The following is a 15,740-nucleotide window of genomic DNA, read 5'->3' on the forward strand; positions in this document are numbered from 1 at the left end:
TTTCCAAATGTAAGCCCATCTTAAGCGAAATGCAAGCTTCATACTGTCGTCTGCCCTGACTCTAACCTTGAGTGTTTACTTTTTGCAAACCTTGTGAGCGCGCAAACCCAAACGCTGTGACCTCGCGCCAAATGTTTTTATTGGTTTATTAAGTACAAACAGGCGAGTTATGAAAAATTGAGTGCGAGGGATATGTTCAATCACACAAAAAGATTTTGGAATGAGACGGCCAACTGTAGTAGCCTTTAGTCCACTGTCTATAATGGCCTAATTTAGAGATCACTTTTTTATTTATTTTAACCAACAACTTTGAACGGTTAACGTTGATACGGTCAGCCATCGGTCAAACGGTCATGGTTAACATCTCTAGGCAGGTGTTAACTTTACCAACAGTCTTGCTTTTAAAAAAAGGTTCTAAATAAAATAAAAATGTAGTCCATACTACCTTTATTTGTTTTGTATATCATTTCAAACTGCATTTCCACATTGCAATTGTGTATAGACTATTCATAAACTGAATTAACAGAAAAATTGCTATATCGTTATGTATATCGTTATCGGGATATCAAATGAGCTATATCGGGATATGAAATTTTGGCCATATCGCCCAGCCCTAACCGGAAGTATTTTTGACAAAGAAATACTCCCATCAAACGTCCACCTTAACTTTTGAAACTTTGTCTATGTTTAGTATGGGATTCCATGTCTTTAACAGTGTAAAAAGATCAGTATGCATGAAACAGCATTTCACCCCCCCTTTAAGTAAAGTACAGATACGTGAAAAATGTACTTAAGTAAAGTAACGAAGTATTTGTACTTCGTTACATTCCACCACTGTTGTTCAGCGAGTTTTAATTGTAAAATCCAGTTATTTCAACAGTATTCCAAGTGATTGGGAATTTCGCGCAAGATTTCCCCATGCAAATTTTGCAGTGGGTTGTTCAAGTGAATTTACTTAATTGACAGACAGAAAGCTGCCTATTTTACAAAGGGGACCTATTGCCTCAGAATGTGTCTGAAATTTCAGCTCAATGCCCCACAAATCATTCATCATACCATAAATGCCCATTTTTGAGTGGAAGGAAAAACATGCTGTTTTTGTGCATGTATCGTTAAATGCAAATGAGCTGCTGCTCCCAGCAAGAGGGCGGTGCCTTTACAAGTATGAGGTCTCTGCGTAACAAGAGTGAGCATTTCTAAATTTGTAGGTGTTTTCAAACTGATTGGCGTTTGTAAATCAATGAAAATGATCCCCTTCACCGACCCCACCCCTAAACACACTACCCACACTGTACTTGGCCAAATCAGGCAACGCAGTTGAAAACGTCCCTCTGTTTATGGCCCCGCCCACTGATGTGGTAACTCCTATTACTAACCTGCGGAGACTTATACTTGGCCTTTACAGCTCATGCCTTAGATACTCTACCAAAAAGAATCTGCAAATGGCTTGTTCTGAGACACTGCTTATGATTTATGGGGATTAAAAAAACAGGAGTGGGTGGATTTTTAGCAATATAGGTTGGTTGTGTACACATACTGCCGACACACATTTATGTTCAAACACCACATAAAAGTGAATTTTGCATAATAGGTCCCCTTTAAAAGAGCTGTGCTTCATACTACACTATTGACAACAGATCTTTTGGCTCAAAAGATTTTGCTAATGTGACCACACCTGAAGACTTGGATCAAACTGCTGGAGTTGTATAGATTAGGCTTTTTTGTTTCCTTTTTGGAACTATTAACTTTTTGAACTCTTTGACTTTCATTGTATGGATAAAAAAACCTGAATATTCTTTAAAATATCTTCATTTGTGTTCTGCAGTAAGGTGCGCTATCCTCCTCAATGATTAGCTTTCTTTGATTTGTGTTGCACTGCTGAAATTTAGTGAATCCTGAATGAGGCGGGTCCTTTAAGATTTACTATATATACGTATATATGTCACATACCCCCAAGCCTTTAACATTGACCATTCCTCCCTATGTATTTGGGCCAAGGACAGACTAAACCATTTTGAGAAAATTAGGGGTTAATGGGAATCGACAAGTAGTTTGTCTTTCACACATGGTCAGCTGCTCAAATAAGGGAAGTATGCACACTGTAGAATACTAATCTGCCTTATCCAGTATCATCTTTAATTTGATTTTCTACATAAAGAAAGTGTATTTTGATTTACTTTTTTTCCATAAATCGCTCTCTAATTTTCCCTCTTCCCTGTTTTGCTCACGTTCCGTATCATCCTCTGCTTAATGATTTGAAAGGATCCTTGTGACCTCTGGATTAGCGAACATTAGACGTTTAGTTCTAAGGAAGACACACTCATAATTGATATGGCATGGGTATTAATTACTGAACATTTTATCTAGGGCAAAGCTTTCACGGTCCTAAACTCTGCTTGTTTAGACTAGAGCGGATGACGGCGGCATTGCAAGAGTCCAAGTGAATCTTGGAGGGATTTTGGAAGGTGGAGAGTTAAGGAAAGAGCAGCAATGCAGTGTGTTGCGTTGTTTAAACTTGTCATCTTGTTAGACTCCTTAATAATTGATAATCTCTCCCCGATATTGCCTCTCTCTCTCCATCATGTATGCGTGATTCATTATAGTTGTTTGCTAAAGCAAGCATCATTATTGCTCATACTTAGGATTAGCAATTTGAACAAAGCCTAACATTTGTATTATTTAGAGCATTTGTATTACTGACATTAAACTTGCAGAGATGCACAATTTTCACCTTGATGATAAAATGTGCATAAATGTCAACAGATTTACATTGAAGAAAGGGACCTGAATCATAGAGACATTGCTGCGTTTTCTAAATCCTAAAAACATTATTAGCCAACTGTGGTAGCAAGTTCTCTTGTTAGCAACATAGTTTAACTAATACGGTGTTTCCCAATGAACATTTGCAAACAGCATGGCAAAGTTGTGTGACATGGGCTGCGTCTGAAAGCTTAAAAATGTTGCCTTTGTAGGTTACATTCCAAGGTAGGCAGGCATTAAGGCACGTCTGAATCCAATGTTAGCTTCACTTCATGTCTACTTCATTTGATCACAGTTTTGAAGGCAGCATAGATGTTTCCGTTGCTGCGTTTGATATCCCACAATCTTGTGCTTTCCATTCTGTGACGGCTAAAAAATAAAGTTGGCATCTGAAAGTTGCAGTTGTTTCCTCTTACGAAGTAAGACACAGATATGGTGTTCGTTATTAATTTACATCAATAATCTGACATAAGATAAAAATCTGACAATTTCAAACCGATTAATACTCAGAAATATTCTGCTCCACCACCTTTCTGATGTCATGAGTTACATTGTGGTTAGGGACATAGTAACACTGTAGCAACCACAAATAACACCCTGGATAGTATGGTGGCAACATACCAAAAATCGCTCAGAACACCTTAGCAACCATATAACAACACCCTAGCAACCACAAATAACACCTTAGCAATGTGACATTAAATTCATTACAACTCAGAAAACCTTAGCAACCACAAATCACACCCTAGTGCGGCAACACTCCAACAATCACTCAGAAAACCTTAGCAACCACAGAGCACCACCTTAGAAACCACAAATAACGCATTTACACTGTGGCAACACACAACCACTCAGAACACCTTAGCAACCCCATATCAACAACCTAGCAACCACAAATAACACCTTAGCAATGTGACATTAAATTCACTACAACTCAGAAAACCTTAGCAACCACAAATCACACCCTAGTGCGCCAACACTCTTACAATCACCCAGAACCTTAGCAACAACATAGCAACACCCTAGCAACCACAAATAACATCCTTGTTGCGGTGTAATTATACAGTTAAGTACTTAGTAATAGTAATTAACAGCATGTACTTTTATCGGATTAGGAGAGTTTTAGGGTTATTTGCCTGTTATAATGCATAATTTACTGTTATTACTAACATGTAATGAAGACACTGTAAAATAAAGTGTTATAAAATGTAGTTCTTTCTGTCACTGTTAGAGAAGAGATATGTAATAATATTTGAATTTTTCTTTTATTCTGTCCCAGTGAAGTGCCTGATATACATTTCACATTTAAAAATATGCAGAAAGATACATTTAGAAACCTCAACTTTAAGAAAGATGTTTTTTTCTGGAAGAGCAGAACGTCCGGCCCAGTCTTTATTGTTTGTAGAGTACCTCTGTAGTGGAATTGGAGCCCCCTCAGTGAGATGTTTCTCACAGGCGTGTGCCATAGCAGCCTGCGTCACAGGTAATAACAGCAAGGTCAAAAGCTGATGGTCATCAGAGCTGAACCAGAGCTGCTCAGTCGAGCAGACAGAGACACTGTCCTGTATGAGCCCATAAACCCATCATCACTCACACTGCATGCCAGTGTTTACTGCAGAATGATGTGTTTGCAGCAGGGAAGCTGCCTGTCCAATCCTGGAACCCATTGATTGGATCTAAACCATAGTATATTCAATTTTGTTTACTTTTTTAAAACTTTTTTTAAGGTTACGTTTTTTTTATTATCATAAAATCCCATAACATTTAATACCATTTTGTACAAAAATTGTAAATGTATTTTCAATTACACTTTTTCATGTAAACAACCACTCAGTAATGATTCTGATGGAGGATTCAGACACATTAAGAACTTAAATCATTTCTGTCGTCATCTGAGTCAGTCAGTCATTGCTGAACATAACTACTTGTGGTTCAGTGAGAGGGTCAGGTGTTGATTCAGTAGCAGCTCTGATGACTTCATTGAGTTCATTCAGTGAAGGAGTTGTCAAACTGATTCAAACCGATAATTCATCAAGTGAGTCTATTGTGCTGTTCAATAAATCAAGTAATTTCTTCATCAATCGGACTAAATTGGTTGTAGCATTGTGCATTTTATTGTGCTGTAGTGAATACAAGACATAAAATATGAGAAAATAAAATACATACTTTTCACATTTAGTTCAGAGTGCAAGCTCATAACGATATTTAGCCTATATAAAAAATATTTTACCCCTATTTTTTCCCTGTTGAAAATCTATTAACTTATTGTACACACAACCGTCAATATAATGATACACTGTAAATATATTCATGAGAACTGGCTGGATGACTGTTATATTTTATCTTAAATCTCTGCTGTAATGATTTGATTTTGATTGTATTTTCCCCACAGAGAGACACTAAAGGGCAGTTTCTTTTGGATCATGTGTGTAACTACTACAGCCTGCTGGAGAAAGATTACTTTGGCATCAGATATGTGGACCCAGAGAAACAAAGGGTAACTAAACATTCAACACTCATAATGTTTATTTTGGTCCTAATATTCATTAAATTAATTCTGACGTAAAAGTTTATTATAACTTTAGCAGATACAGTGGAAGTGGATTTCTGCACAAACTTTTACAATAATATCAACTCAAACATACTTAGTGGCAAGTACAATACAGGTAAAAAATTTGGGGTCCGTAAGATGTTTTAAAGTGTATTTTAAAGTGTCCTTGTTACACGTTACATTAAGTGACTATAGTAATGATAAATTTTGCATAATTACACCGCTTTTAAACTATGTTATTCCCTTAACTAAAATGAGTTGATACATATCTCTCTCGTCTCATTGCGTGCACTTAATCTCTCTGACGCGCGGTGACGATATGATAGCATTTAGCTTAGCCCACTAAGCCCAGTTCATTCACTATATGGTACCAAACAGAGATCAAGTTAGAAGCGACCAAACACCTCCACATAAAATACATAACATAAAACGTGGCGCTTTTCTAAGCGGATTAAAAAGGAGAACTATAATGTTTGACGGAATAGCACTTCTGAGAGTACTTTGACTCGGCGCAGTAAAAAGTCCCGCCTGAAACATCCTCCCTCACATTGTCATTTAAAAGTTGTTGTTGCAGCCCTCAACTGATGTTGATGTTGACATGTTGTGTTTTGGTATGAAGCTCCACCCTCCACCTATCTACCAATCATGAAGTCAGTAGTGTTTCGGCATCTGGGTTGCCAGATCTGCTCTAGTTACCACAGCTGCAGATCTACAAACGCTCCTGCTGATCCTGCAGCCTATCTGGCAACCTCGAGTCAGGGGGAGGGAGAGAGGGTATACACCGCTCTAGTCAATTGAAAGTGATTGCAGTACCAGTTTTGGCCACAATCGTACATACACTTGCTTTAACCAAACCCCTATCCTAACCCTAACACTAACCCTAACTAAAACCTTATCCTAACATTAACCTATAGAAAATACATGTAGTTCATAATTACTCAGTACTTAAATGTATACGACACCTGTATGGAGCTAGAAATATGACTAAATGATCTGAATTTGAATTGTATAAATCTGAATTATTGACAAATGTAATCTAACAAAATTGAATATTATGTTGCATTTTACATAGTTCTGAATTTGAATTTTTTAAAATGTTGAATATAGAACCTTTGAAATTGAACACATCTGAAATGTTTTTATGTCGAAATTGTTTAGACATGTATTTTCAAACAGCAGATATTTTGTTCTGAATTAATAGCCTGGAAATATTCAGTTTTTGAAAATACAGATTCAAGATTTCAGATGAAGAAGAAATTCAGATCATCAAATTCAATATTCTAAAATTCAGATCATCAAATTCAATATTCTAAAATTCAGATCAACAAATTCAATATTCTAAAATTCAGATCATCAAATTCAATATTCTAAAATTCAGATCATCAAATTCAATATTCTAAAATTCAGATCATCAAATTCAATATTCTAAAATTCAGATCGCAGAAATTCAGATCTTACAGAAAGTAGGCCAGAGATCATCAGGGAAGAGTAAAGGATGTCAGAAAAATCCAACGGAGCACCATCTGATCATTTTATTTCCTATTTGTAATGGAATAAAGAGAAAAGATCGAACAACCCCTTTATACTTTTTTGTTTATTTTCGATTAATGCACAGAAAAAGAGATTTCGGCTAGATTTCTCATTTTTCGTGTGGTTTACCGCACAATTAAATAAGGTTGGGTACTGATTCATATTTTATATATCAGATAAAAAAAAATTCTGTGAAATGGGTTAAGTTGCACAGAAAAGTTGCCTGATCTAGGACCTGCCCTGTACAGTTTAAGAAGCGGTAGTCTTCTACTGCTATAAGACTACTATTTTGTTGAACAGACCTGGGCTGAATCTGAAATCGCCCCCTATACCCTCAATACCTGCAAACAAGTTTCAAAATCAGGTACAGAGTACAGAGTACAGTACAGAGTAAATTTTATGTATTGGGGGGATTTTTGGTGGTATAAATATATTGATTTTGAAGTAATATTCTCATCAGTGTTCTATCAGCTTTTACATAGGCCTACTTAAATCTGCATATTTGTGATATTTACCCCAGGGGCGTTATGTCATTTTATAAAGACCATTTTTTAAATCTTATTAAATGTATGCATTTCATGTTCAATTCTTACATTTGATTAATAAATGCAGTTATAATAGTAAGACACTAGGGCTTTTACCAATCAAATTAATTCATTTAAACTGCAAAAATAAAACGGCAATAAATAATGTTATGAGATTGATGTTCTAAATGTTTGAATATACAAATAAAAAAAATGCAATGTTTAAAAATACTTTTAAACATGAAACTAAACCGCCAATAGGTGGCAGCAAGTGATCGTCTTAATGAGTGAGTCATTGAGTCGTTCATTCAAATGCTTCATTCAGTTCAAAACACTGCGCTGAGTGTTGTTCCTTTGGAACTATATTCGTCGGTGAAATCGTAGTTGAAATAGAACAAAGAAGTTTTTTGAGTCTAAAATGTAATTACCTAATAATGAATTATGCTACACAATTCACGATTGCAATGTAGCTATTTGAAATCGTTTAGATTGCTGCTCACTTGTTTTGATTTCTCCACAAATGTCTCTCACAAAGAGACAGGCAGCCAGCCTCAATGTGACTTTGTTACCAGAGATACACTCCATTATCAGTCGCTGTTTACATTGAATATAATAATAAATAAATTATTATCTGGTTATTTTAATGTTTTATTTGTCCTGTCGGGAAAGTAAAACCCTCTTTGATTTGTCCCAGAAAAAGATAAGGTGGAGCCCTTACAGACAGCCCTGTGTGTTCATTCATGATTTCTCTCGTGCTGTAAAGCGGAGCTGATTGGTTCATGTCGTGAGCGCTGCCTTTTACTTGAACTGAGGGCTACAGTGATCTGTGAATGTCATGCAATAGACTGTTAAAAAATAGGTCACGCATCATTAGAGCATTTCCCATTATTATTGTTAACAACTTCACCCCCCACCCCCAAAAGAAAACTCATCGGATCTACATTCATTCACTTGTTCGAGTTAACTGTATTAGTGGACTAAAGTAGGGTATAGTGAGGGTTTATGGGGGCGATTTTGGATTCAACCCTGGAGAACGACAGATGACGTCAAATGCTTAGATTTTCTTCACTAATCAGCGATTTGTAAATCACGCACGAAAAATGAGAAATCTAGCCGAAATCTCTTTTTCTGTGCATTAATCGAAAATAAACAAAAAAGTATAAAGGGGTTGTTCGATCTTTTCTCTTTATTCCATTACAAATAGGAAATGAAATGATCAGATGGTGCTCCGTTGGATTTTTCTGACATCCTTTACTCTTCCCTGATGACCTCTGGCCTACTTTCTGTAAGCTCTGAATTTCTGCGATCTGAATTTTAGAATATTGAATTTGATGATCTGAATTTTAGAATATTGAATTTGTTGATCTGAATTTTAAAATATTGAATTTGATGATCTGAATTTTAGAATATTGAATTTGTTGATCTGAATTTTAGAATATTGAATTTGATGATCTGAATTTTAGAATATTGAATTTGTTGATCTGAATTTTAGAGTATTGAATTTGATGATCTGAATTTTAAAATATTGAATTTGATGATCTGAATTTCTTCTTCATCTGAAATCTTGAATCTGTATTTTCAAAAACTGAATATTTCCAGGCTATTAATTCAGAACAAAATATCTGCTGTTTGAAAATACATGTCTAAACAATTTCGACATAAAAACATTTCAGATGTGTTCAGTTTCAAAGGTTCTATATTCAACATTTTAAAAAATTCAAATTCAGAACTATGTAAAATGCAACATAATATTCAATTTTGTTAGATTACATTTGTCAATAATTCAGATTTATACAATTCAAATTCAGATCATTTAGTCATATTTCTAGCTCCATACACCTTAACCCTCATCCTTTCCTCTGGTAATTTTGACCTGAAACTAATAATAAAAAATAAAAAATAAAAATTTGAGAGTTAATTTGAGTAGACCCTAGAACTTGTTTTTGCACTTGAACTATGAATGCACAAAAAATACTGGATTCGAGGAGTTTCGTGAAAATAGGTAACAAATCCTTCCCTTGTGGGTCAATTTGACCCCCCATTTGAATAAATTGAATGCAAGAAATGCTTCAGTACACATAGTCTACATGTGTATATGAATGCATACTGAAGAGAAACTGAATTTAGGACCCAGCGTAACAGCTCATTTGCTCCATATAGAGCTATAAGACCATCTTAGAGTCATGACATATGTTAAAATATTTTTTTCCACAAGAGGTCGGCAAAGACACCCATTGTATATCTTGAGCTGAATTAAAAGAGTTATGCATAATATTGTGAATTATTTTAAATTAAAGTTGAAAGAATGTGAATGTAACACTAAGTTCAAGGAATACAATACAATGCAAGGATGATGAAGGCAATGCAAGGTTTATTTTGAATAATCCACAGAAATAGCCAATGTGCGAAACTCACAAACAATACCGGACACTGAACTGAAACTAAGCAGGAACTTAAATACACAGAAAATTAACTAAAATGACCAACAGCTGTGATGAATGAGGTTTGTGTCCATGGTGACAAATTGTGGTGAGGAAATAGAACAAAGGAACACATGTGACTAATGAAAACTAACTGTGACATAATGCCACTTCCGATCTTCCAATCTAGGTGCAACCTCTCGTCATTAAAAGAACAAAGTAAATAGATGAGTGAAGGAGGGTGGAGGGTGGAGGTGGGTGAGGAGCTGGATTAGGGCTGGAAAGGAGCAGGCAGAGGGCTGGCAGAAACCGGCAGACAGGTAGACAGAGACTCCATGGAGGAACTGATGGTAGGAGCATCCATGGGGAAATGATAGGAAGAGTGGCCAGATGGTACAGATCCAGAGCACAGTGGTGATGACAGCCCACAGCAGCACTGATGGACGAGCCAAGGAGTTAGCATGGTAGGTGGCCTCCGTGGGACGACCGACAGAGACAGAGCCGATCTCAGAGGATCCCAATGCAATGACGGAGAGCTGATGGGATCGACTGATGCCGCTGGCACTGGAGGCCTAGGCTGAGCTGCAGTGATGACGGCAGAGATCCCGAAGTCTGAAGTGGAGCCAGAGCTACCAAAAACCAAGGCTAGTCTGGGGGGGAAGGAGTCTCACAACTCCATGGCGCAAGGGTGATGACTGACCGAGGGGTAGCCGACAGGACAAGGGAACCTGGTATAGCTTCATATAAGGGAATACCATTCAGTCAAGGGTCTCTTGTGGAGCCGAGTGTGGGAGGAGCCCATGATGGAGCCGACAGGTGGACAAGCCAAGGTGAGATGAGAGGATCAGAGGCTAGAGCCTGATCCAAAGGATTCACCCAATCTGGCGAGGCTGGTACTGCAGGGTAACTCAGGGGAAGATAAACAGTTGAGGCATGAGCTGGAGGACTGGCAGTGCTAGATAGTGGAGGTGGTAAATGGACTGCATTTATATAGCGCTTTTATCCAAAGCGCTTTACATTTTTGCCTCACATTCACCCATTCATACACCGACGGCGATGTCAGCCATGTAAGGCGCCATCCAGCTCGTCGGGAGCAGCTGGGGTTAGGTATCTTGCACATGGACACTTCGACACTTGGTCAGGTGGAACCGGTGATTGAACCACCAACCTTCTGGTTTGTAGACAACCTACAGGAACCACTGAGCCACTGCCGCCCCTGGTGGCAGAAGGAGATTGGGTGGGACAACTGGTGGGAGAAGGAGATTGGGTGGGACAACTGATAACAGATCACAGTTTATGTATGGTGAAAGATTCAGTTTCTGTGCTGACTGAAACTACCGATGAAGAAGAAAGGGAACATGGATCAGGGTGGGGAAGGGTAGGAGGCAGTGTTACAGTGACCCAGTCTATTAGACAGGGGATCTCCATCAAAATTACCACCAGGACGGCTGTTGCCTGCTCACACCCCTAGTCAGACTCACATATGAACCTCGGCTCCATGTTAGCGGCGGGCGGAAGCTCTCCATCTGCGGGGGACTCAGGCGTTGCTGTCTGCATGGTGCAGGCTGTTGATGGGCTGCGCTCTGGGTCTGATTGCAAGACATCTGTGAGGTGGGGCTGGAAGAGGTCCAGCAGGGATCATCGCAGGGCATGATCCAAACTGCACCGAGATTCCTCCATCAGACAGATGTTGTTGCAGGTGGCGTGATGGCAGATGTTAAAGGGTTAATTCACAAATACAAATATTATCAAAATGAAATAAAATAAGCTTTCTGGATGAAGAAAAACATATTATAATATTAGGGCGTCAGGTAGTTTTATTTAAAATACAGAAAAAAAACAGTAACACTGAAATATTATTACAATAAACAATTTTTAAAAGTATTTACTGTCACTTATGATCAATTGAATGCATCCTTGCTGAATAAAAATATTGATTTCTTACAAAAAAAATTGTATTGACCTGAAACTTTGGAACAGTAATGTAAACACTCACAAATCTTACATGTACTTATTTTCTGTACTCTCACCAGGGTAGATACTTCATTCTTATGTCATACCGGCTTTATATTCTGAACAAAGTTACCATGACAACCGACCAAGGGGTTTTACCCTACTGTATGTAAGACAATGTTTCTTCAGTCGAGCAGAAAACCTTCCAGCAGCACTGTAGTGAATTATTTACAGTCATTTATGTTGTAATATTAATGCCCGTTATAGAAAAAAGGGATGGTTCATCAGTGGGAATGTTGTTTACGATCATTTCCTGAGCAGAATGCTTATCTAAAGTGCTCACCATAAACATTTTTGATTTGTCTCCATATGTACTTGTCAGTGCACAGCAGTGAATAATTTCTTTCTCTTTTTTTACAGCATTGGTTGGACCCAAGCAAACCAGTAGTGAAACAGATGAAATGTAAGTTTTATTTATTTCATTCTTGTCCTCAAGATGGCAACAAGTAACATTTACTGTTGTGGGTGAATTTTCATGGGTTTCTTCTCTTATTTTGTTATTTTTTTTATATATAACTATTATATAACTTATTTTTTATATAACTATTATCCTGTTTGACACTGTGAAGCTGCTTTGACACAATCGTGATTGTAAAAGCGCTATATAAATAAAGTTGATTGATTGATTGATTGATTGATTGATCTCGTAGCTTTCCTGTAGCTCAACCAGTAGAGCATGGCGCTAGCAACGCCAAAGTCATGGGTTCGATTCCCAGGGAAAGGAAGAACTTACGATAATGTAAAAAATGTGTAGCTTGAATGCAATGTAAGTCGCTTTAGATAAAAGCGTCTGCTAAATGCATAAATGTAAAAAATTTAAACTTTTCAGACAAACAGTTAACACAGCTTCATGGGTATTTATATGAAAGTTCTTTCAAAATGTAAGGTTAGTTACCATACTAAGTTTTTACAGGAGTCAACAGGTATATACCTGCTTATAGACACTCATAATTGGATCAATTACAGCAAGGCCAGAAAATATGTACATTATAAGCTGCCTGTGTACCACATTGCCTCCTGCAGGAACCTAGATTTGCTCCTCCTTTTTGTTTGGCTTTCACTTTAAATACATACAGTGTTTTCCAAACTAAATTCTCTTAAACTTTCTTCCAAACTTTTATGTGTTCATACTATTGTGTAATCGACACACCATCTTAAATAAACCTGTCTCTTCCATGATACCCTGAAATTTTGAATAATCCGATCTAATATGATTTCTGACCTGTAAGGTTGCCAGCATAATAATCATACATGGTGTGCTAATTAGGCCAGAGGAGAACTGGCACCCCGACTGAGTCTGGTTTCTCCTAAGGTTTATTTTTCTCCATCATGCCCGATGGAGTTTTGGTTCCTTGCCACTGTCGCCTTTGGCTTGGCTTGCTCAGTTGGGGACACTAAAATTATGATCAAAGTTATTCAACTAGTAATACAGATAAAATTTATGAATTAGGTTTTAATTAATTCTATAAACTATAATACGGATCTGCCAACATTGTCGCTATATGATAAATTAAAATAAGCTGATAACATCACTGTTTTCTCCAGAACGACTGTACAACCAAATCTAATTGTGATGCAATATTATCCTGTTTGACACTGTGAAGCTGCTTTGACACAATCGTGATTGTAAAAGCGCTATATAAATAAAGTTGATTGATTGATTAATTAAAGCCCTGGAATAACAAATCACTGTAAATGCCACAAATTTGCCAAACATTTTGAAAATCTTCAATTTCTCCCTTTGACATAATAGAGAAGTAAGCAGTTATTCCCTTGTGAGGCCAGCTTTGTAACCCTTTATCCACTCGAGAAGGGAAGAACTGAGGATAATAAATAATCGAACTTAAAGGAAGTGTATGTAAAATTACTGGCCAAAACTGGTACTGCAATCACTTTCAAATGACTGTAGAGCGGTTTATACCCTCTCCCCCTCTCCCTGACTCGAGTTTGCCAGATAGGCTGCAGGATCCAGCTGGAGCATTTTTAGCTGCAGCTGTGGTAACGTCTCGGTTACGTATGTAACCCTCGTTCCCTGAAGGAGGGAACAGAGACGCCACGTCAGAGTACCGACGAATAGGAATCTCGCTAGCGTGAGCCAATCTACTTTGAGTGTAACTAAACGAGCCAATGGACATTGGCATGCAAAGATTGTACTAGCTGCTCATGCCATGCAGCGCGGGTATAAATGAGGCACAGGTGCTTGCATCAAATTAGTCTTTTGCTGAGGAGCCGAGTAGGTGAATTGGCACCCCAGCAGGGTACAGAGGACATGGCGACGGGACGTGGCGTCTCCGTTAGGGATGTCCCGATCCGATCACGTGATCGGAAATCGGGCCCGATCACGTGATTTCAGACTCGATCGGAATCGGACGTTACATCCCGATCAGGACTCGGATATATATGTATATTCTGGGGTGAGAGACAAAGTGAGCACTTGCACCGCGGTTCATCTCACATCTGATGACGCATCAATAATATAGGTTGTAACTTGAAAATAATGCTTTATGTAGGCTATGTTTCTGTAGATGGATACACGTGCTGGCTCCTCAGTGATACATTACAACAGCGCTAATAAAAGAAAAAAGTGGGCAAAACGGTCTATCTGTGTAAACTTTGTTCAATTCATGTGAGTGCTGCCGTATGTTTGAATATGAGCAGTCAATATGCCTTAAGAGGACTTTATGCAGTCGAGAAAGACGACGCAGAGCCTTCCATTAGGTCTTAAAGGGTCAGTAGCCTTTACTGCTGTCTGTTTAATGTCAAACAAAAGATAAGGAATCACTCACTGCTCTTGGATTGAATAGCTTTTGTAAGGATTAGTCTTTAATTTAAACAGTTAAATATGCAGCTATTTTACATTTGATTAGCCTATTTTATTCAATTTCTCTACCTAAAAACTAATGTTAGACCTATAAAATATAAAAACCTGAAAAGCATTGTTAATTTCACTTCAATCAAATTACACTTCAAATATTTTTTCCCCAAAGTTAGTTTATGTCATTGTAGGCTGTTATTGTCACAATGATTTCATGTCAAGTGTTCGTTTTTTAAATAAGTTTAGTTTTAGTTAGTTATTTGATGCTATAAAAACGGCAGTGTGATGTCATGATTGACAGCTGAGATCGACGTCTTCTCTGAGTGTAATTGTCACTGAGGCACTAACAGACTTTTTTCGGGATTTTTGGGAGCAGATTATTTAATTTAATTTAATTTCCATAACTGTTTATTTCACATCAACATAATTAATTCTTCTGCACCTGCAACTCCGGTCCCAGACTTTTTTATATTTACTGTTGCACTAAAATCCAAAAGTGAAGAATTTGTTATTTATTACTTGATTGTTCAAGCTACTTCACAGAAGTGCTCTGTTAGAGTTGTTGAATGTTAAAATAAGGTGAATAAAATAAAAAATAAGGAACATCCTGGTTCGTTTTTTCGCTCTTCTTTATTCTTTTTTTTAATGTATTGTAGAAGTATTGGATCGGGACTCGGTATCGGCAGATACTCAAAATCAAATGACTCGGACTCGAGGGCAAAAAAACCTGATCGGGACATCCCTAGTCTCCGTTCCCTCCTTCAGGGAACGAGGGTTACATACGTGACCAAGACGTTCCCTGAAGGAGGGAATGGAGACGCCACGTCGGAGTACCGACGAGGGCGCTGCGGAACCACATCATACCGAGAGGAGTTATGTGGAGACAGAGCTGAGACTTAGCCCGCCGCCGTGAGGAGGCTCCATCCCTAATAAGGGAGGGCTCTCCCAAGGGAAAGACACAGGCTTCCGGGAGGAGCAATGTGGGTACATGGATAATATGTGGGATCCCTGCAGGGTCGCTTACATGGCCCAAGCCAAATACCGGTTCTTGAGGATTCAGCGGCAAGAGGCCTGATGCCGGACGCTCCGGCACGCCCGGCACCGAGGATGGTGGAGGAGTCACAGTT

At 38.0% G+C, this 15,740-nt stretch overlaps 1 protein-coding gene across 3 annotated transcripts in view; it reads left to right on the forward strand.

The window, feature by feature from the left end:
• frmd3 (FERM domain containing 3) overlaps positions 1 to 15,740 on the forward strand; it is a 92,467-nt gene that overhangs the window by 17,828 nt on the left and 58,899 nt on the right. For all 3 annotated transcript variants that reach the window (XR_010897492.1, XM_067413070.1, XM_067413071.1), the window contains exons 2-3: positions 5,153 to 5,257; positions 12,159 to 12,201. Coding sequence is in view for 2 of the 3 variants with exons in the window: in XM_067413070.1 (XP_067269171.1) it covers positions 5,153 to 5,257; positions 12,159 to 12,201 (148 nt within the window). In the remaining variant the exon portion in view is untranslated. The remainder of the gene's footprint in view (positions 1 to 5,152; positions 5,258 to 12,158; positions 12,202 to 15,740) is intronic.

This window comes from Pseudorasbora parva, chromosome 13, assembly GCF_024679245.1.
Source record: "Pseudorasbora parva isolate DD20220531a chromosome 13, ASM2467924v1, whole genome shotgun sequence".
In the NCBI taxonomy this organism is placed as follows: Eukaryota; Metazoa; Chordata; class Actinopteri; order Cypriniformes; family Gobionidae; genus Pseudorasbora; species Pseudorasbora parva.